Below are 19,220 nucleotides of genomic sequence, written 5' to 3' on the forward strand. Positions count from 1 at the left end.
GAGCGGCGTAGCCCGCGGCGGGGGAGGGGGCCACGCGTCCGGGCGCGGAGTTGGCGCGCGGGCGGCGGCTTGCGTGCCGCCTCGGGCCCCGCGGCCTCCGCGGCGCCCCTTCCGGGGAGTTCCCGCCCGAGCGCCCCGGGAGCCCCCGCTCCGACCGCGCTGAGCTTCCGACGTAGCCGCCGAGCGCCGCGGCGCGGTTCCAGGGGGCCCGGTGCGCGCGCGGAGCGCCTCTGCGGCCCGAGCACGGCGTGGCACTTGGCAGACGCTCCCTGGGCGGTGGGGGCGGCGGCGGCGGCGGCGGCGGCGGCGGCGGCGGCGGCGGGGCCCGCCGTCTGGGAGCCCCGAGGGCCGGCCCCCTCCCGCCCCTTGTCCAGCCTCCGCGCGCTGCCTCCGCCCCCGGCCCGGGCCGCCCGCCCCCAGTCCCGCCCGCCCGCCGCGCCAGGCGCCGGGCCCGCCGCTGAGCCCGGCCCGCCGGCGCGCCCCGTCCGGGATGGGGCGCCTGGACGCCTGAGTCGCCGTTCGGCGCGACCTTCGCGCGGGGGAAGCAGTCGGCGCCGCGCGGCCGCGCTAGAATGGAGGGAGCCGGCGGCAGCGATCCCCGCGGCGACGGGGCTGGGGACGGTGCCCACCCGGACCCCCGGGTCCCCGGCGCCCCTGCGCCCAGCTCTGGCCCGTGCGCGGCCGCCCGGGAGTCCGAGCGCCAGCTGCGCCTCCGCCTCTGCGTCCTCAACGAGATCTTGGGCACCGAGAGGGACTACGTGGGCACCTTGCGCTTCTTGCAGTCGGTGAGTGTCGCCCGGGGCGCGCGGGGACAGCCTCTGCCCGGGCCGCCAGCCCCGCTGTGGAGCGCGGGGGCCTCCAGTGCCGGGCGGTCGCCACTACCTGTGGCCGCGGTCCCTGGGGGTCGCGAGAGTCGCCTCAGGGGCGCCTCGCGGGGCGCGCGGAGAGGTGGGGAGATGCGGGCTCCCCCGGAGCCGGGCTGTCGCTTCCCTGGCCGGCCGGCGGTCCGAGTCCCGACTCGGGATCTCCCGCACTCCGTTCCCCCCCTCCCCTGCACGCTGCCCTTTTGTCTTTTTCTTTTCCCCTCCCCGCCTTTCAAATAGTTTTAAAATTAGTTGCATCCGCGAGGCAGGGGCTCTGGGACCCAGGCGCCGGGAGCTTTCGCTCCTGCTTTTTTTTTCCCGGGGATTTCTTCGCCGCCTAGTGCACCGCCGAGTACTCCGGGACACCTCCTAGACATCCTAGAGCCCAGCGTCCCTCCGAGAGTAGGATACAACCCAGTGCCCGGAAGAGGGACGGAGATCCCACAAACCTACAAAACCTCGGGGTAGGACCCTTTTCCCCAGTGCACGCGTTTTTGTTGGAGCTTGGGGAGAGTGGGTTTCGAACTCTCGACTTGGCAGTCCAGGTCCCACCCCTATTTCTAAGTGGCAAAACCACAGCATCAGACTCTCTAAAATAAACAGCCCAGCGCTTACTCTGTGGCAGGCGCCCACATGTGTCATCAGGCGGTTTAACCTTCCGAGTGGCCCATGAAGTGGGGACGAGTATTTACCCCATGTTTTAGATGGGAGAGTTTAGCTCCAGCGAGGTTGAGTAACTTGCTTAGAATCACACAGCTGGTTAATTGGCGATACTGGGTTCTAAACTCCTGTGCTGCATTTCCTTTTCTATTCTTTTTTCTTCTTTTCCTTTCTTTCTATCTTTCTTTTCTCCTGTGAGCGGGAGGAAGGGGCCACTTCCCTACTCTCCTGGGAAGTGAGAAAAGTGGCCAGGGGGCGGAGGGGGTGGGCCTGGGGCCAAGCCTGGGTGGAAGTTAGGAGACTCCGAGGGCTTTAATCTCCTTGCCTCCTGCTGGGACCTCATTTACTCCCTTCTTGGCTCTAGGAAGTCTTTTAATCCTGGTTAAGGAAGGGCTGGTGGGGGCAGTGGTTGTTCCTTCAGAGACCCCAGAGCCAGGCTGTGCAGCTCCCAATTGCCAAGGGAAAGAGGGAGACTCTGGCATCCTCTGGGGTCCCCATTGGCTTGGAGGTACAGCTAAGGCTGTGTGAGGTCCGAGTTCTAACTCGGGGAGGAGAGAGCCCTTCTCTCTGTGAAAAGAGGTGTGTGTGTGTGTGTGTGTGTGTGTGTGTGTTGGGAGGGGTTGGGGAGTTGTGTGGTGGCATTGAAAACCATTTGGCTAAAGGACCCTTCTAGAAAGGCCTGTGAGAGGGTTGGTGTTTCTTTTTGCCTCTCTCCCTCTCTCATAGTTTAAATAAATAAATAAATAAATAAATAAATAAATAAATAAAGGAATCTGTTCAGTTTGAAGCTGGTAGTTTCTATCTCTGGGCAATGTCAAATTCTAGGGAACTCCTCACTTCTCCTTCTGAGCCACTCCCTGCTCCTCAGTCAGGAAAGGAAAGAGGAAAGACAAACCAATTTTTATATTAATGGGTAAGAAAATATATCTCTCCCTCCCACGCCCTTGCCTAGATGGTGTGGTGCATTTCAGAGCAGATACAGATCGTGTTAGGGTTAACTGTGGTTTTAAATTGTCCACTTGTAGAGTCCGAGGTTGCTGGAATAATGGAAATTGATTGGAATCAATGGCTCTTATTATTATTATTTTTTTTTTTTTTTTAAATTTTTTTTTCAACATTTTTTATTTTTTTTTTATTTTTTTTGGGACAGAGAGAGACAGAGCATGAACGGGGGAGGGGCAGAGAGAGATGGAGACACAGAATTGGAAACAGGCTCCAGGCTCCGAGCCATCAGCTCAGAGCCTGACGCGGGGCTCGAACTCACAGACCGCGAGATCGTGACCTGGCTGAAGTCGGACGCTTAACCGACTGCGCCACCCAGGCGCCCCAATGGCTCTTATTATTAAAGAAACAAGAAAAAAAAGGTTTCTGTATTTTCCACATTATTGAGGTCATCAGTTTTTGTTTCGATTGACCTGTCGGTTCTGCGATGAGCTGGTTCTTGGACCAGTCCTGCTATACCTGCCCTGGCCTCAGTTTGCCCACCTGTAAACCAAGGGGAGGAGAATCCAGGCGTCTTCTCTGCCTTGTCCTTTTGGGTGTCCCCAAGCTGTTGCCAGAAATGGACTGATAGTGTAACCTGACCAGCCATACATACCGCGTTTGTGAGCCACAGGAGGCCTCTCTTGTTTTGCTCCATCAGAAATGCCCCCTAAAGCACCCAAGGCCTTTCGGTTTGGAAAACCCAGGGCTTCGCTTCGGGGACTGCTAATTACCAAGGCTTTCCACGCATCCAGGCTGGCAGCCCGCGTGGTCTCTTCTGTCTTCCCACTCGCTCCTCTGAGCCTTTATACTTGGTAAGGGAAGAATGCTTGGTAATCCCTCCCGGCTTTTAATTCCATGGGGCAGAGCTTCCCTGGCCTCCCTGGGTCCCTAGTTTCAAGGCTCTGTTGTCAGTAGAAATGAAGGCTTTGTGGTTGACTGTGAATTGTGGGAGATGCAGAAAGGCCAGCTCTGGTGGGTTCCTGCCCTCAAGGAGGGGACAGTCTAGTCCATGGTGGCAAAGTGGATGTTTACAGAAATCCAAGTATGAGGCTGGGCTCTGGAGCTAGACTGCTTGGGATTGAGTCCTGGGGCTGTATAACCTTAGGGCAACTGGCTTAACCTTTCTGGGCCTCAGTTTTCTCATCTGTGGAGTAGGAGCTGATAATAGATCTTATCTTACAGGGTTTTTAAGAGTGTAAGTCAGTTATATAAATATATATAAAGCACTTAGAACACTGCCTCGTAGGTAGGAAGGCATATAAATGTTAGTATCATCATTACTTATTTTGTTATATGGTAATTAAATAATATAGATGATTAGGGTTCTAGGATTTCAGCATCAAGTGAGCAGGAGTAGTCAGGGAGGGCTCCCTGGAGGAAGTGAGGTCTGAGTCAGCACCGAAAAGAGGACAGGGAGCCTGAGCGAATTTCCTTTTGACCATCTAAACTCCGGAACCAGTGGTTTTCTTTGGTTCCGGTTCTGGGGCTCTGTGGTTCCTCCAGAATCTCCCCATCTTTCCTCACCTCCTTCAGGAACTGGATTGCACCCCTTCCCCATCTCCAAGGGGGACTGATAGCCTTGGTGCCTTGTTTTGTGTGTGTTTATTTAAGGGTCATGGAAATGCAAGGAGAGCCCTCTTGTAGAGATGCTGGGTCTTTCTTGGAGGACCCCGCAAAGATGGTGGGAGAAAGTGCCCTGGGTTTTGACTCAGAGCCTGGGATTTCAACATTTAGAAGCCCTGACCGTGTTGGGTGCTCCCTGTGTGCTCTTGGTCAGTGTCAATAATGATAATAACAATTACAGTCGTTAGTGGGTAGGAGCTGACACTGATTCATAATTTACTGCTCTGGGCGCTTCACATGTATCAACTTATTTGATCTTTCCAATACCCCCATGAAGAAAGCGCTGCTGTTGCCCCATTGACCCATGAGGAAATTGTGGCGAAGACAGTTTCAGTGAGCTGGGTCACGCAGACAGCCGTGCCAGAATCTGATCCCAGGCTGGCCACCCCAGAGCTCATGTCCCTAGACGCCTCACAGACTGCCTCTGCCTCAGAAAGGCCTCGGCCCATGATTTATTAAGGTGGCGAAACGGGGATTCGAACCCGGGTCTCTGTGATATCCTGACCCTCTGCCTGCGCTTTCCCTGGTTACTCCCTCCGTGGCTCCCATTGTCTCTTCCGCAGAATGGGCAGAACTATAGAAGAATAGAAATGGCAGGCGGCCAGATTCCTCCTCTGTGCTCCACGGCTGTTTGTGAAGGGAGTGTTGAGTGTGGAGCTCTGGAGCCAGGCTGCTGGTGTTCGCATCCTGGCTTTACCCCACAATGACTGTGCGTGGCCCTGGGCATGCCAGCAGCCTGTTCAGTGCCTCAGTTTTCCCATCTGCACAATGGGAACAGTGTAGCACCTGTGTCCTAGGGGTGTTATGAAGCTTCGATGAGCCTGACGCCGAAGCCGTTTGAAGGGTGCCCGACGCGCAGTTGGTATTCAGATGCTACGGTGGCTGTTTTGCTGATGTACAGCAGTGGGGGGCGGAGAGGGTTGTCTGTTTGGGGTTCGCGGGGCTCCCCCGCTTAAAGAGGAGGACAGGTGCGCCTTGGGCTCACCGGTTTCTTGGTTGGATTTTGGTTTTGGGTTCCTGCCTGCAAGTGAGGAGACTCTGGGGTAAGTGCCAACGTGGGAAGAGAGGGGGAGCCTGGGTGGATGCGTAGAGAGACCCCTGGGTAAGGGTTGGTCAGCAGGACCCCGTAGGGCTCCCTTGATGGAGGACAGACACCTGTCATTCCCAGGGGGTCTCCTCCACCAGCTGGGGGATGGTCGTGGACGATCAGGGGGTGTGGGCTGAAAGCTCCCAGAATGCTTTCTGTGGTTCTGCTTTTTTGGGGGGTTGGAGACTAGAGCTTTTCCTCTCTTTGGAGCTCTGCTTGCCAAAAGAAGAAACTGTGGTTTTGTGTTGTCACTGCTTTTTTTTTTTTTTTTTTTTTAAGATTCTTTGCTTCCAGTCTCTCACTAGAGAGAAATGCCAGGGGGTGGAGGTGAGGGACACATTTTAAATTCTGCAGTCACCGAAACAGAATGACCTACCCGGTCGGTGACTTCCGGGATGTTCACGAGGGTGTGTTGCAAAAGGTAGGATGCTGAGACGCGTATGTGACACAATTCTGCTTTGGGAAAATAAACAGAAGTCATAATATACACATGTCCGTTGTATATGTCACAATACAGGAGCTTAGGGAAAAGGACACAAGGATGTGTTTCTTGTGGAGAAAAGCAAGCAGGAAGATAATGAAAGGAAAAATGCACTCACAAATCTCATGTATAATACTCTTCTCATATCAAACCAGGCACATGTGTATGAGCATATATGTTACAAAATTCTGACAGAGAGAATTGCATTCCTGCATGGTTATCAGGCTAGTGTAACCTCAGTAATGACAATTTGCTAACACTTATAATAAAGTTCTAAATGTTTACCAGCCCTGTGTAGAGCATTCTCTGTGTATCAACTCAAAAGTGCTAGGTATTTATTGTGCTTCCCATTTTTTACAGATGAAACCCAAGGCACAGAGAGGCCAAGTCAGTTTTGCAAGGTCACACAGCCTGACAGGGCTGGGACTCAGACCCAGGTAGTCTGGCTGCAGAACCCTCATTCTTTCCCGTTCTCCTGAACTACCCAAAATGATGCTGTGTTCGTGACCAAAATTAACGGCCTTTGTGAGACCTCCAGCTGCCCATGTGGGCGAAGAATTAAGCCTCGCGAAGGTCCAAATTATCAGAGCTTTTTGGGATGCCGGAGAACCTGGGCCAGGCCACTTTGTATTAGGCCACAACATCATTAGGGAGTCAGTGAAAGTCTTTTGATGACAAAAACCTAAATGTCAGCCGGGTTGGGAGGGGGCACCTTTTGTGTGGGGCGAACAGAGCTTCACACAGGCAAACGCAGAAATCTGGGCTGAGCACCTGCAGTATATTCTAGGCAGTGTTCTGGGCCAGGAAAATGCAGCTGTCAACAGGGCACATGTGGCCCTTGGCCTTTGGAGAAGGCTGACCCATCAGAGATGCTGCATCTCGTGCATTTGAGCGAGGGTGTTCTCCAGATCAGCATCCTAGAGCCCATTCACCATGATTGGGTGTTCTCCCTTATAACCGTTTATCTGTCACTTAAAAAAGCAGGTGGATGGGATCGGTGTCCTTGGCCTTTGGAGGCTTCCGGGCACCCCTTTCCTAGAGGGTGGCCCCCTGAGTCCACTGAGCAGAAGGCCTCTTGAGCTCTGGCCACTCCCTCAGATCGACAAACCCACATTCTCTTTGCTTCACGGTGCCCCCTCCCAAGCCTCCCCCCCCCCGCCCCAGCCTGTGCAAGAATTGTCTCTGAAGCAGGTCATGCCTGGCTGCAGAAGAACTTGACCTCTCAGATTTTTGTGATTTCTCATCCTTTTTTTTTTCCAACGGCCACCAGGTCTCTGGCTGGAATCGTGGCAGGTGGCGGGTAGGCAGGGTGGACAGGTCCTCAAACCAGCGTGCCTTGCTCCCCCGGTTGCCCCAGAGTTGTGGAGACATAGAACTTGAGAGTAAGCTGGGGGGAGAGGGCAGGGGTCTGAATCTCCTTGTTTTGCCTGTGAAGCCCCAGAGGGACTCCCTTAGAAGTCGTGGCCCCCAGAGGGAGGTGCGCTCTGGTCAAGGGTGGCGGCCCTGCGGCCGGTCAGTGTTCCATCCGGAGACTTCTGGGAGAAGGCTGGGGTGGCCCTCGCCCTTTTCCCAGGATTTGAGTTTTAGCCTGGCTCAAGGGTCCCCCTTAAAGAGGCTCCTCAGGGGGCATTTCAGCCCTAGCAGCTGGTCTGTGGTGAATCGTCCGTATTTTAACCCTTGGCCCCACTGGAAGGTGGGGGCGGGATCATCTTCCCTTGTGGCGACTGTCCTGTGAATTGTAGGATGCTTCACAGCAGCACTGGCCTCTGCCCCCTAGATACCACCAGTGCCCTTCCGTCAGTTGGGACCATTGAAAAAGGTCTCCAGATATTGCCCATGGCCCCCAGGGGGACTGGCTGCCAACCTTTGACCCCCAGTTCTGCTTTTGCACCGTATTCTGGGGCCTTTACGCACACATCTCGGAGCATGAGAAATCTGTGCCGTCTCCGTGACTGTATGCATGTGTGCGTGCTTACCTGAGTGGTGTGATAGGGTTGCTCTTTTCACCCAGCGGTCTGTCTCAGGTTCACGGTTAGGAGCGTCGAATCTAGGGGCGCCTGGGTGGCTCAGTTGGTTAAACCTTCGACCCTTGATTCCAGCCTAGGTCATGATCTCGCGGTCTGTGAGTTCGAGCCCTGCGTCGGACTCCACACTGACGATGCTGAGCCTGCTTGGGATTGTCTCTCTCCTTCCCTCTTTGCCCTTCTTCTGCTCGCTCTCTCTCTCTCAAAAAAGAAACAAACAAACAAAGAAAAAGCATGGATTCTAGACACCCAACGGCCTGGGTTCAAATCTCAGCTCTGCCCCCGTGTGACCTTGGGCAAGTCCTTTTGCGTCTCTGAGTCCTGGTTTCCCCATCATCCACGGGGAGTGCCTGCAGAGCGGAGTGCTGAGCCAAGGTCACGGCCGCCCCACTACCTGCCACAGGTTCTCCTGTTATCCGAAAGGAAGCCCTGAGAAAGAAGGGAAGTCCTCCAGCCTCCCAGCCCTATGTAGATTTTTCAGTTTATTTTTATTTTCCCGGCTCCTTGAGGACCAGAGGGGTTTGCCTCTTTTGTCTTGTGGTCGGACGCTCAATCTGTGTTTACCCGCCTGGTTCCTTCCCCAGGGTGGGACTGACAGACGATCCCTTGTTTCTGGGCCAGGGGAGGCCAGGCTATTTCAGGCTGGCGGGACTAGGGCCACCAAAGTCTGGTGGAAGCAGGTGGGGTGGCCATGAGCCACCAGGATCCGGGGTCTCGTGCTTTCGCCCTTGCAGGGGGGTGGTGGGAAGCTTCTGCACGGAGCGGGGCCAGGCCCAGAGCGGGCTGTGGGCAGTCCGTGGTTTCGTTCACTGGTTCACTTAGTCATTCAATAAACGCACATTGAATGCCTACTGTGTGCCAAACACTGGGCTAGGTGCTGGCACATGGCCAGGACAAGATGGACAAGGTTCCTGCCCTCGTGGAATCTTCAGACGATACAGAGAGGTCACTTGAGAAGGTGGCAACAGATGGAATAATAGTATCTGCTGAGGCCTTACTGTGTGCTGAGTCCTGTGCTGAGTGCTTTGTATGGATTATCTCTTTGAGCCTTTGCAACAACCCTCCCTTGTAGGGGGTTCTCTCATATATCTGTTTTGCATATGGGGAAACTAAGGCCCAGAGAGAGTGATTTGCTTAGGTCTACTCAGCTGGCGAGTGGATGTGCCAAGAAGGGAAGTAAAATGAGGGTGTGTTGGTGATAGGGGTAGCAGCATCTGCTTGTGATGGGGTGGCCAAGGAAGGCCTCTCTGAAGAGGTGGCTTTTGAGCTGAGTCCTGGGGCCGAGAAGGAGCCAGCTGTAGTTGAGAGAAGTGTGTTCCAGGTAGAGGGGGCAGCATGTGCAAAGGCCCTGAGGCAGGACTATGCTTAGCTTGTTTGAGGAACAGCAAGAGGCCAGGTTGGTGGAGCTGGGGAGAGGAAGTCGGTGTGGCATGAGACTCATGCACTTTATTAGTGGGTGAGGAGCCCCTGGAGGGTTTTCAGCTGGGGTGTGGCTTTGTCTGATTGATGATCTGAAAGTCTTACTGCGCAAGGGCCTTCCCAAGATCGCAGCAGCCACCTCCTGTCTCTGGCCTGGACGCTCACCCAGGAGGGAGGACCACACTTTCCGCTTGCCAGGCAGATCCCCAGACCCTCTGTCTGGGAAGGCTGTTGTGTGAATCAGGGCCATTTCTGTCCCCTGTGTAGGTCTCAGCCTCCGTGTGAGTACTGTGTCTGAGCTGACCACACCCAAAGAGGAGTTTGGGTCCCTGTTCATGGCCAGGGTGTCAGTAGGCTGTGCTGGTGGCCGCTGGGGAGATGGCTGTTGATACACGACGGGTCTCTGCTTCCTGTGAGAGAGGAAGGCACCCCCTGTTTTCTGTTCAGGAAACTAATTTGCATGATTAAAAACTACCTCCGCTCATAATACCATCTTAACAACGTTTTCCTCTGTAGCTCTCACCTCTGCCCTGGGCGGTGTGAGTGTGTGTGTGTGTGTGTGTGTGTGTGTGTGTGTGTGTGTGTGTGTGTGTATTTTTCAGACCCACTTTGCAGGTGAGGAAAACTGAGGCACAGAAGGTCAAGTGGCTTGTCCAAGGACACCCGGGCCTGCCCCGTTCTGTCCTCCAGACACAGAGCCGGAGGGGGCCAGTTAGAACTTAAGTCACTTCATACCACTGCCCTGCTCAGAGCCCTCCCGAGACTCCCGCTTCCCTCTGAGTAGAAGTGAAGGTCTCAGGATGGCCTGGAAGGTCCTGTGAGATCTGTCCCTGTTTCCTTTCAGGTCCCCTCTCCTGCTTCTCTTCTTTCTCCTGCAGATTTTTGGTTTTGTTTTTTAGTTTATTTATTTTGAGAGAGAGAGAGAGAGAGAGAGAGAGAGAGAGAGAGAGAGTAGGGGAGGGCAGGGGGCAGAGAGAGAGATTCTTAGAATCCCATGCAGGCTTCTCACTGTCAGTGCACAGACTGATGCGGGGCTTGAACTCGTGAATTGTGAGATCATGACCTGAGCTGAAATCAAGACACTTAACTGAGTGAGTCACCTGAGCTCCCCCACGTACGGTTCTTTTAATTGAGACGCGATTCACACACCATAAATCTCACCCTTGCAGAGCGTATGATTCGGTGCTTTTGAGGATATTCGCCAAGTTGTGCAATTATCACTGCTCTCTAATTCCAGAATCTCCTTTTGCTCCTACTCCCTCCTGCCCCAAGCCACGTGTGCCCTTTCTCCTGCCTCAGGGTATTCTCGCCTCTTCTGTTTGGAATGTTCTTCCCCGGTATCCCTAGGGCTCACTCTGGCATGTTCCTGAGGAGGTCTCCCTCCCCCTTTCAAACCTGTCCTCCACCCCCACCTGCACACTTCCTATCTTTCCCCTTCTGTGCCCCTTCCATGCGGGAGTCTTCTCCACCACTTGACACACTAGATGGCTGACTCACTTACTGTTTATTGTTTGTCTCACTCACGCGAATGTCAGCTCCAAGAGGATAGGGCGTTTCTGTCTGTTCCACTCACTTTGTCTGTTAGACACTGAGAACCGTGCCTGGCCTGTGGTAGGTGCTCATTAAATATTTTTGGAATGAAAAAAATGGCTTTTGCTTTGTACCCATGTTTATGTTTTATAGAATAGGATTATCGTGACCGATGCAACTGCTAAACACTTCTGTGCAGACTTTTGGGGGCCTGGGGCTAAGATAGTTTGAGGGCCAAAGATGGGTGTGGGCTGCCTGGACTGCTGTGTTCACTGATAAACCCCCACCACCCAGCTCTCGTGAGCTTTGGTCAAGGGAGTGGTTGAGTGAAAGTTGGACGAGGCACTGTCTGGTTCCTGCTCCTTTTTTTTTTTTTAATGTTTGTTTGTTCCGTTTATTTAGAGAGCCTGTGCGTGCAAACAGGGGAGGGGCAGAGACGGAGGGAGAGAGAGAATCCCAAGCAGGCTCCGCACTGTCAGCGCAGAGCCTGATGCGGGGCTCGAACTCACCAACTGCGAGATCACAACCCGAGCCGACATTGGGTCTGACGCCTAACCGACTGAGCCACCTGGGCACCTCTCCTGCTGCTTTCTTAACGAGTGGCCTTGGCTTGATTTGGGAGGGTGCACCCCAGTGTGGGGAGTGGCTACAGACTGGTGTCCTTGGCCTGCTGCCCTTACCACACCAGGAGGGCCGAGGGAGCTCTGTATGGTCCCAGCCACCAGCCGATGGCTGGCCAGACTGTTGTTAGGTGGTTTTTCAGATTTATTTCCCCTTGGTCACAAAGGCGATAAATATGGTGGTGGTGTCTGTGTCAAAAGCACATTCCCTTATGTCTGTGTCTGTTCAGCTATAAGCACTCTTTTATGGAGGCAAATATGGTGAAATGGTTTGTGAATATGCCTGGCTGTACCTATCATGTATTTCTGCATATGTACAGGGGTCTAGACACAAAACTCTAGTATGCCATATTTATGAGTAATTTAACACATTTTTAAAGTTTTTTTTTTAATGTTTATTTTTGAGAGAGAGAGAGGGAGGGAGGGAGGGAGGAGGGGCAGAGAGAGAAGGAGACACAGAATCTGAAACAGGCTCCAGGCTCCGAGCTGTCAGCACAGAGCCCAACACGGGGCTCGAACTCAGGGACCGCAAGATCATGACCTGAGCCGAAGTCGGACGCTTAACCTACTGAGCCATCCAGGTGCCTCTCTATTTTTTTTTTTTTTTTTAAGCTTCTTTATTTATTTTGAGAGAGAGAAAGACAGAGCATAAGTGGGAGGGGGGCAGAGAGGGAGGGAGACACAGAATCCAAAGCAGGCTCCAGGCTCTGAGCTGTCAGCACAGAGCCCGACGTGGGGCTCGCACTCACTGACCTGATCATGACCTAAGCTGAAGTCGGATGCTTAACCGACTGAGCCACCCAGGCGCCCCAATTTAATACATTTTCTTAAAGTTAGTTTTCTGGTAACTTTTTATTTTGACATGTCAAGAATAGAGTACCCCTGTATAACCTTCATCCAGATTCACCAGTTGGCAGTTGTTGACTACATGTGCTTTTATTTTATTTTTTATTTTGAGAGAGGGAGAGAAAGAGAGAGCGTGTGCATGTGAGCAGGGGAGGGGCAGCGAGGGAGAGAGAATACCAAGCAGGCTCAGCGCAGAGCCTGATGCAGGGCTTGATATCATGACCGTGAGATCATGACCTGAGCCAAAATCAGGAGTCGGACACTTACCTGAGCCACCGAGGCACCCCACATTTGCTTTTAACTCTCCTCTTTCTGCTCTCCCACCTGTCTCCCCCAGCCCCATAGAGACACGCACGCATGCACACACACATTCACGTTATTATTATCGCGTTGATCTACTTGAGAGTAGTTGCGGGTGTGGTGTCCCTAAATAACTCAGCATGTGTCTCCTAAGAACGTGGACAGTGTTGTGTCACTGCAGTGCACTGAACAAAATCAGGACATTTAACATCAATACGGATTTATACACTTCTACAATCTAAATTCATATTTCACCCCTTTCCCCCAAAACGTTGTTATATCTAGCCACCAAGACACTTGGGAGGACGGGGGGACGTTTGAGTCGTGTCCATATGAGTCCGAGCGAGGGCTCCCGCATGCCTACACGATCCCTTGGCACATCTGGTCCCCCTCCCCTCCCATCCCTAGTCTGGGGTCCAGTCGTGGATCATGTCTCCTTGGTGATTTTGTGTGTGATTTTGACCCTGTGTGCAGGCGGTAGAGACTCTTCACTGAGACGTGGCTCTGCCCGTGCTTGTCCTCAGCCACCGCTCCCCAGCTCCGTGACCTTGGGCAGCTGACTCTTGGGCCTTAGTTTACTTAGCTGTAAGATGGGCAAATCTCTGTTCCTACCCGATAGGCTTGCGGGATTCCGCCGCACGTGTTATCGAGCGCCTGCGGGGTTTCTGGCCCCGTTGTCGATGCTGGGGGTTCCGCAGTCCAGGGCAGGCAAGCACGTGGGCCCCCGGGGGGCTTCCTCTCCCGTGGCCGCCGAGGAGGAAGGATTCGCTGGCGTGGTGTCAGTTTCCAGGGACACACGCCACGCACTGGCCATCTCTGCTGTCACCGCACTCACTGTGGCACGTGGAGAAAATCAGGACCCTTCCAAATAGGCAGTGTCCCCGTGACCCTCCCTCCGTGTTCTTCGCTGTTGTTTTAGCCTGGGGGCGACCGTAGTGCACACGCGATATCGTGTGGCCCCTGCTTCTCTGGCCCCTTCTGTGGGGTTCCTCCCAGGTTTCCACTAAGCCCTCTTCATCACTGAGCCTTTAAGGGCTTCATGACGAAACACGGGGGCGCCGGCTCCCCGCCGCCCGGGTCGGGTCCTAGGTGCTTCGTGGCTGTGTCATGCAGGCCGTCTGCTTCACCTGTGTTCGCCTTGGTGTCCTCTTTCCGGAAATAGCGCATCTCCTAGATCAGTGGGAGAGTTAGATGAGTTCACAAATCCGTGAAGCTCACAAACCACTGCCCTGCACGTGGTAGGTGCTTCCCGTGTATTGGCTACAATTCCAGTGATCCTCCTAACGCAACAACATCATGTTAATACAATTATTATTACTTAAACATCCGTCTTAGATTGCGTGTTTACATGGTTTTCAGTTTTCCAAAGCGACAGACCACGCACATCGTCTTTGTTCAAGCCGCCAGTTCCTGTGTTGATTCAGTAACTGAGGGCTGAAGAAACCTTGGTTTAGACCTTTTGGTTTTTACTACCCCAAATAAATCCTTGGCAGCTAGAATCCTAGAATCGGGTTGGAAGGGCTGGAAGAGACCACGACATCACGTCTCATTTTTCTCATTCTTCCAGAAGGGGAAACTGAGGCTCAGAGCTGTTCCAAGCCTGACTTGGCCCAGGCTTACCAAGTGAGATTGTGGCTGAGACGGAGTTTGAATGCAGGTTTCCTGACTCCTGTCCGGCGATTGTCCTGTGTGCCCCCAGGATTCCTGTGTTTCTGGGAAACGTTGCTCTCAGATTCTCTGACCTTAGTGGTCATAAGCGTGTGTATGTGTGTGTGTCGGGGTTGTGGGGTGGGCGGGGGGCTCTTGCTGTGAGCCCAGGTCCAGTGCTAGCTGCTGAGGACACAGAGCTGATTAAAACAGACCTTGTTACTATCATTTGTGGTCCGTGGTCCATAGAAAATGTATGCACACCAAGCTCCTATGCCTACAGGCAGTGCTTGGCTGGAGCTAAAGAGCAGCCCCTCCCTTCAGATGGGACTTTGCCACAGACCTCACTCTTCCCTGATATCCCTCAGGTTGAAACTTAACGGTGGTTGCCATGTATCATTACTCTTGCCCTGCTGGTTTTTCTTTTTCTTTTCTTTTCTTTTCTTTTCTTTTCTTTTCTTTTCTTTTCTTTTCTTTTTCTTTTTCTTTTTATTTGTATTTTAAATGTAGAGTTAAGAGGGGCAATGGAACATTTCTTCTCACCTTTGTTTCTATCAAATGGAAAACTGAAAGCCAAAGAGGGTTATGTGTGTGGTTTTTTTTTTTAAGACTTATTTATTTCTAAGAGAGAGAGACAAAGCATGAGTGAAGGAAGGGCAGAAAGAGAGAGAGAATCCCAAGCAGGCTCCCCACTGATAGATCATGATCTGAGCCAACCTTAGACGCTTAACTGGCTGAGCTGCTCAGGCGCCCCAAGAGGATCATGTGTTTTAAGAAAAGTAGGAGGCGGCACATTTCTCTTTGGAAGAAAGATGTGTTTAATAAGGAAAAATAGGCAAAAACGGGCTCTTCTGTTAAGAGGATGCCACCCTCATTGGCATCCCGAAGGCCGCCTGGCTAGCTGCACTGCCTCACCTGCCGGCCCTGTGGGCAGTTGAGCCCGAGATGCGTGTTCCAGTGTGTGGCTGCTCCCTCTGGGTCTGCGAGGTGAGTAGAGGGGGAGAAGGACGTTCTCCCTTAGGGTGACTCCACGATCCCCAGCTTCTGCCTCCTGGGGCCTGTGGGGCCGAGATCCCCACATCCGTCTGTCCTACTTCCTGAATCTTGTTCTGTACTTATGCTCCTTTGGGAGGTCCTGGGGTGCAGACCTCAGAGAGAAAGCAGTGGGTTCCTGCAAAGGTGTGAGAGGGACCCTCAGCTGTCGTGTGGGGCCCCTGCTACCACCCCCGGTCAGGCTCAGCGTCTTAACTGCGCGTTTGCAGCCCAGAGAGGAGCCCAGAGGAGCGCTCTCCCCTGCTTCCTTTCTCCCACATCTCAGTTTTGAGAGAATAACGACAATGACAAGAACAATGATAACAGCACTGCTGTTGCTGATGAGAACAGCCAGTGCCGATTGTCAGAAGTCCTTGGTTGCAAGTGACAGGAGGTCCAGCTCAAAATGCCTTAGCAAAAATGGGACTCCCTTGGCTCATGTCCGGGAAGGGTCTGTCCGGGGCCTGGAGTGAGTTCTGATTGGCTGCCTTGGGTCATGTGGCTAGGTTGGGTGAGGGACCCACCTGTGCCATGTGGTGGTGAGGGAGCAGTCGTTCTGGGAAGGACGAAGGTCCTGGGACGGGAAGAAGGGAGGTACGGGGTGGGAGCATCTCTTCTCTTGTCTGCTCGTGTCTCCATCCCAGATGGGAAGCCTTTGCCTTCTCCTGAGTCTTGGGTTCCGGGTGAACCCTCTTGTCACCTGGCCTGCCTGGACCATCTCATGGCTTTTCTACTTCCTACCTTCAAAGCCTTGTTCATATCCTGCTTCCTTAGGAGGCCTTCCTTGACCGTTCTGGCTCTTTCCGTGGATCTAATATGTATGAGGTGTTGTGGTCAGTGGACGTGTCTCAAGCAGTGTGGCCTCCCAGGAGCCTGATGGGGAAGGTTACCTATGTTGCCTGTTTTATACGTGGGGAAACAGAGGTTAAAAAGGTTCAGCAACCTGTCCACAGTCACAGAGCATCCTTTTCTCTTACTGCAGACCCCGCTGTGTACATTTTGTCTTGTCTGAGGCCACACAGCCTGGGTTTGAATCCAGGCTGTGCCCCTTTTAGGTATTGTCTCCCTAGGAAAGTGACTTACCCTCTGTATCTGGGGGAAGAACATTCCAGGCACAGGGAACAGCAAGTACAAAGGCCCTGAGGCGGGAACATATTTCAGGAAAGAGGCCGGGGTGGCTGGAGCAGAATGAGCCAGGTGGAGAGTGAAGTCAAGGAGGTAACAGTAGGAGTGGGGGGACGGCTGGTAGCTGGATTGTGCAGGGCCTTGTGGGCCACGGTAAGGATTTTGCATTTCACTGAGTGAGGTGGGGGCCCTTGGAACTTTTGAATGGAGGAGGGACAGAATCTGATTTAGTTTTTTTTTTTTAAATTTTTTAAAAATGTTCATTTTTGAAGGAGAGACAGAGCGTGAGTGGGGGAGGGTCAGAGAGAGAGGGGAGACACAGAATCCAAAGCAGGCTCCAGGCTCCAGCTGTCACCGCACAGCCCGACGCGGGGCTCAAACTCACAGACTGCGAGATCATGACCTGAGGTGAAGTCGGATGCCCAACCGACTGAGCCACTCAGGCACCCCGAATCTGACTTAGTTTTCACAGGACCCCTCTGGCCGCCAGTGGAGAATGGACTGTGGAGGGGTAGGGTGGAGGCAGAGGAGGCTGCCGGGGTAGCCCAGATAGAACACCATGGCAACTGGGGCCTGGGGTGTTCTGTGGGTGGTTAGAACTTCGTTAATTGCCTCTTTGTGCTCCTGTGTTACTTATTAGTTGTGTGACCTTGGGTCTTGGCTTTATCTGATTGAGCCTCAGTTTTCTCATCTGTAAAATGGGGTTAATGATGTTGCCTCTCTTAACAGGCTGTGGGATGAATTATATGAGGTGATAATTGCTGGAGTGCCTGGGTTCGAATCCAGGCTGTGCCCCTTCTAGGTATTGTCTCCCTAGGAAAGTGACTTACCCTCTGTATCTGGGGGAAGAACATTCCAGCCATAAGTGCCCAGCAAATATTTGTGGAATAAACCAGTGAGTGAAGGATGGGGAGGTGGGCTGCACCAGTCTGCCCAAAGCATCTACCTCTGAGATCAGCCCCAGAGTGGGAAGCATCCTGTACGCGCCCCCCCCCCCCCCCTTACTCTCCTCCCCACACGGAGATTTGAATGAACAGAACCCAGAATGTTCTGGCAACAGTCGCTCCCTCTTTCCTGGTAACAAAGGCATCTTTGTTATGTCTGGGTGTAAAATCCATTTCAGAAATGAGGATAGTGCAGGCTCAGGAGTCAGCTTGTGAGGATGGGGAGGGTCTTGGGAGGAAGGCATTTCAGGGCTCAGTAGATGGACAGCCTGCTTCCTGACAACCCTCTGCCCTCATTTGGGTCCAGAATGCTCTGGACTTGGTATTATTTTGTGGAATGAGAACTATGTGGCCATTCCTGCTGAGTGACCACATCGGTCAACATTACCTTCGATAGCATTACCACTGTCTTACCTCACACACGCAAAGTGATAATACACAGTGCTGGTGTGGCTGCTGGCAAACAGGTAGTTCCATAGGATGCTGGTGGGAGTGTTGATGACTGGCGTCTTTCGGGAAAAATAGTCTAGGAGTGTCTTTAGATATAAAAAAAAAAACCAGGATGCCTGGGTGGTGCAGTCTGTTAAGCATCTGACTTCAGCTCAGGTCATGATCTCATGGTTTGTGAGTTTGAGCCCTGCGTCGGGCTCTGTGCTAACAGCTCAGAGCCTGGAGCCTGCTTTGGATTTTACGTCTCCTTCTCTCTCTGCCCCTCCCCTGACCACACTCTGTCTCTCAGAAATAAAATTAAAAAAATATTAAAAACAACAACAACAACAACAACAAACCAATCACAATGCCCTTTAGTTCATTTCATTTGGGAATCTCCCCTATAGAACCCAGAAAAAAAAGGTATGTAACGACTTAAGTTTACAAAGACATTTGTTTCAGTTTTGTTTATAAATGGCCAAAAAAGCGGGGGGCAGGGGAAGTCACAGTAACAGAGGAAATTCTGACCAAGACTGTTGTGTGTCGATGCATTGGGCTGTCAGGCAGCTGTATAGAAGAATGAGCTTGATCTCTTCCCTTGATGTGAAGGGTTGCACACGCCATATACTGTTAACCAAGAAAAGTTGCGAGTCAAACGTAGAGCGTGATCCCAATTTTGTGGGAAAAGGTAACGACAGTCTCTCAGTTCATGAACGTTGAGAAGGGCTCCGTAGGACGCACACCAGAATATTTACATCGTTGGTCTCAGGCTGACAATGAGGAGGGGTGCGGAGAAGATATTTTATTTATCCTTGTATTTTTTCTTTTGTTTTTTTTGCATTGCTTCACCAGCTCTAATGAACACCTTATTTCTCAAATTAAGATAAACCCAGGGTGCCTGGGTGGCTCATTCGGTTAAGCATCCAACTCTTGATTCCAGCTCATGGTCGTGAGATCGAGCCCCGTGTCAGGCTCCGCGCCTGCTTAAGATTCTCTCTCTGCCCCTCTGCTGCTCGCGCTCTGTCTCTCAAAAAAAAAAAAAAAAAAAAAAAAAGGAAAAGAAAAGATAATGACTGGCTTCTCACTCACTATGTGGCAGGACTGTATATAATATTGGGTCATGTACATCCTCTTACGGTGCTTTGAGAATCAGGATAGCGGAGCGATTGAGCAAGATTCTGAAACCAGCCTCCTTAAGTAAGTGAATCCAGATTTGACCAACGGACAAAGATCTTTCCCTTTACGGAGCTGACATCCTGTTGGCCTAGGACTGTGCCTAGAACGTCTACAGCTTTTCTTGGCTGTCGTGACTGGGGAGGCAGGATGTTGCTGGCCTCTAGGGGGTACAAGCCAGGGTTGTTGCTCACTATCCTGCAGGGCCTAGGGCGGCCCTCACGACGGTCGCCTGCCCCTGGATGCCAGCGGTGCCATGGTCGACTCTGCGTCTGGCCCCGAGTAAGAGCTCAGCAGATACTAGCCAGTCTGATGCCCTGATGACCTCAGTGTCTCTGTATTGGCCACCCATCTAACAGACAGGGCAATCGAGGCCTGGGGAGGCATCACCAGTGAGGTGCGAGCAGGATGGCCGGTGCCTGGGCTCGGGGCT

General features: G+C 52.8%; 1 protein-coding gene across 3 annotated transcripts in view; it reads left to right on the forward strand.

The window, feature by feature from the left end:
- The first annotated feature begins 437 nt into the window (after positions 1 to 437).
- Positions 438 to 19,220, forward strand: part of PREX1 (phosphatidylinositol-3,4,5-trisphosphate dependent Rac exchange factor 1) — a 186,224-nt gene continuing 167,441 nt past the window's right edge. For all 3 annotated transcript variants that reach the window (XM_042930733.1, XM_042930734.1, XM_042930735.1), the window contains exon 1: positions 438 to 785. In XM_042930733.1, the coding sequence (XP_042786667.1) occupies positions 573 to 785 (213 nt within the window). In that variant the 5' untranslated portion in view covers positions 438 to 572. The remainder of the gene's footprint in view (positions 786 to 19,220) is intronic.

The sequence above is a fragment of the Panthera leo genome, chromosome A3 (assembly GCF_018350215.1).
Source record: "Panthera leo isolate Ple1 chromosome A3, P.leo_Ple1_pat1.1, whole genome shotgun sequence".
NCBI lineage: Eukaryota > Metazoa > Chordata > Mammalia > Carnivora > Felidae > Panthera > Panthera leo.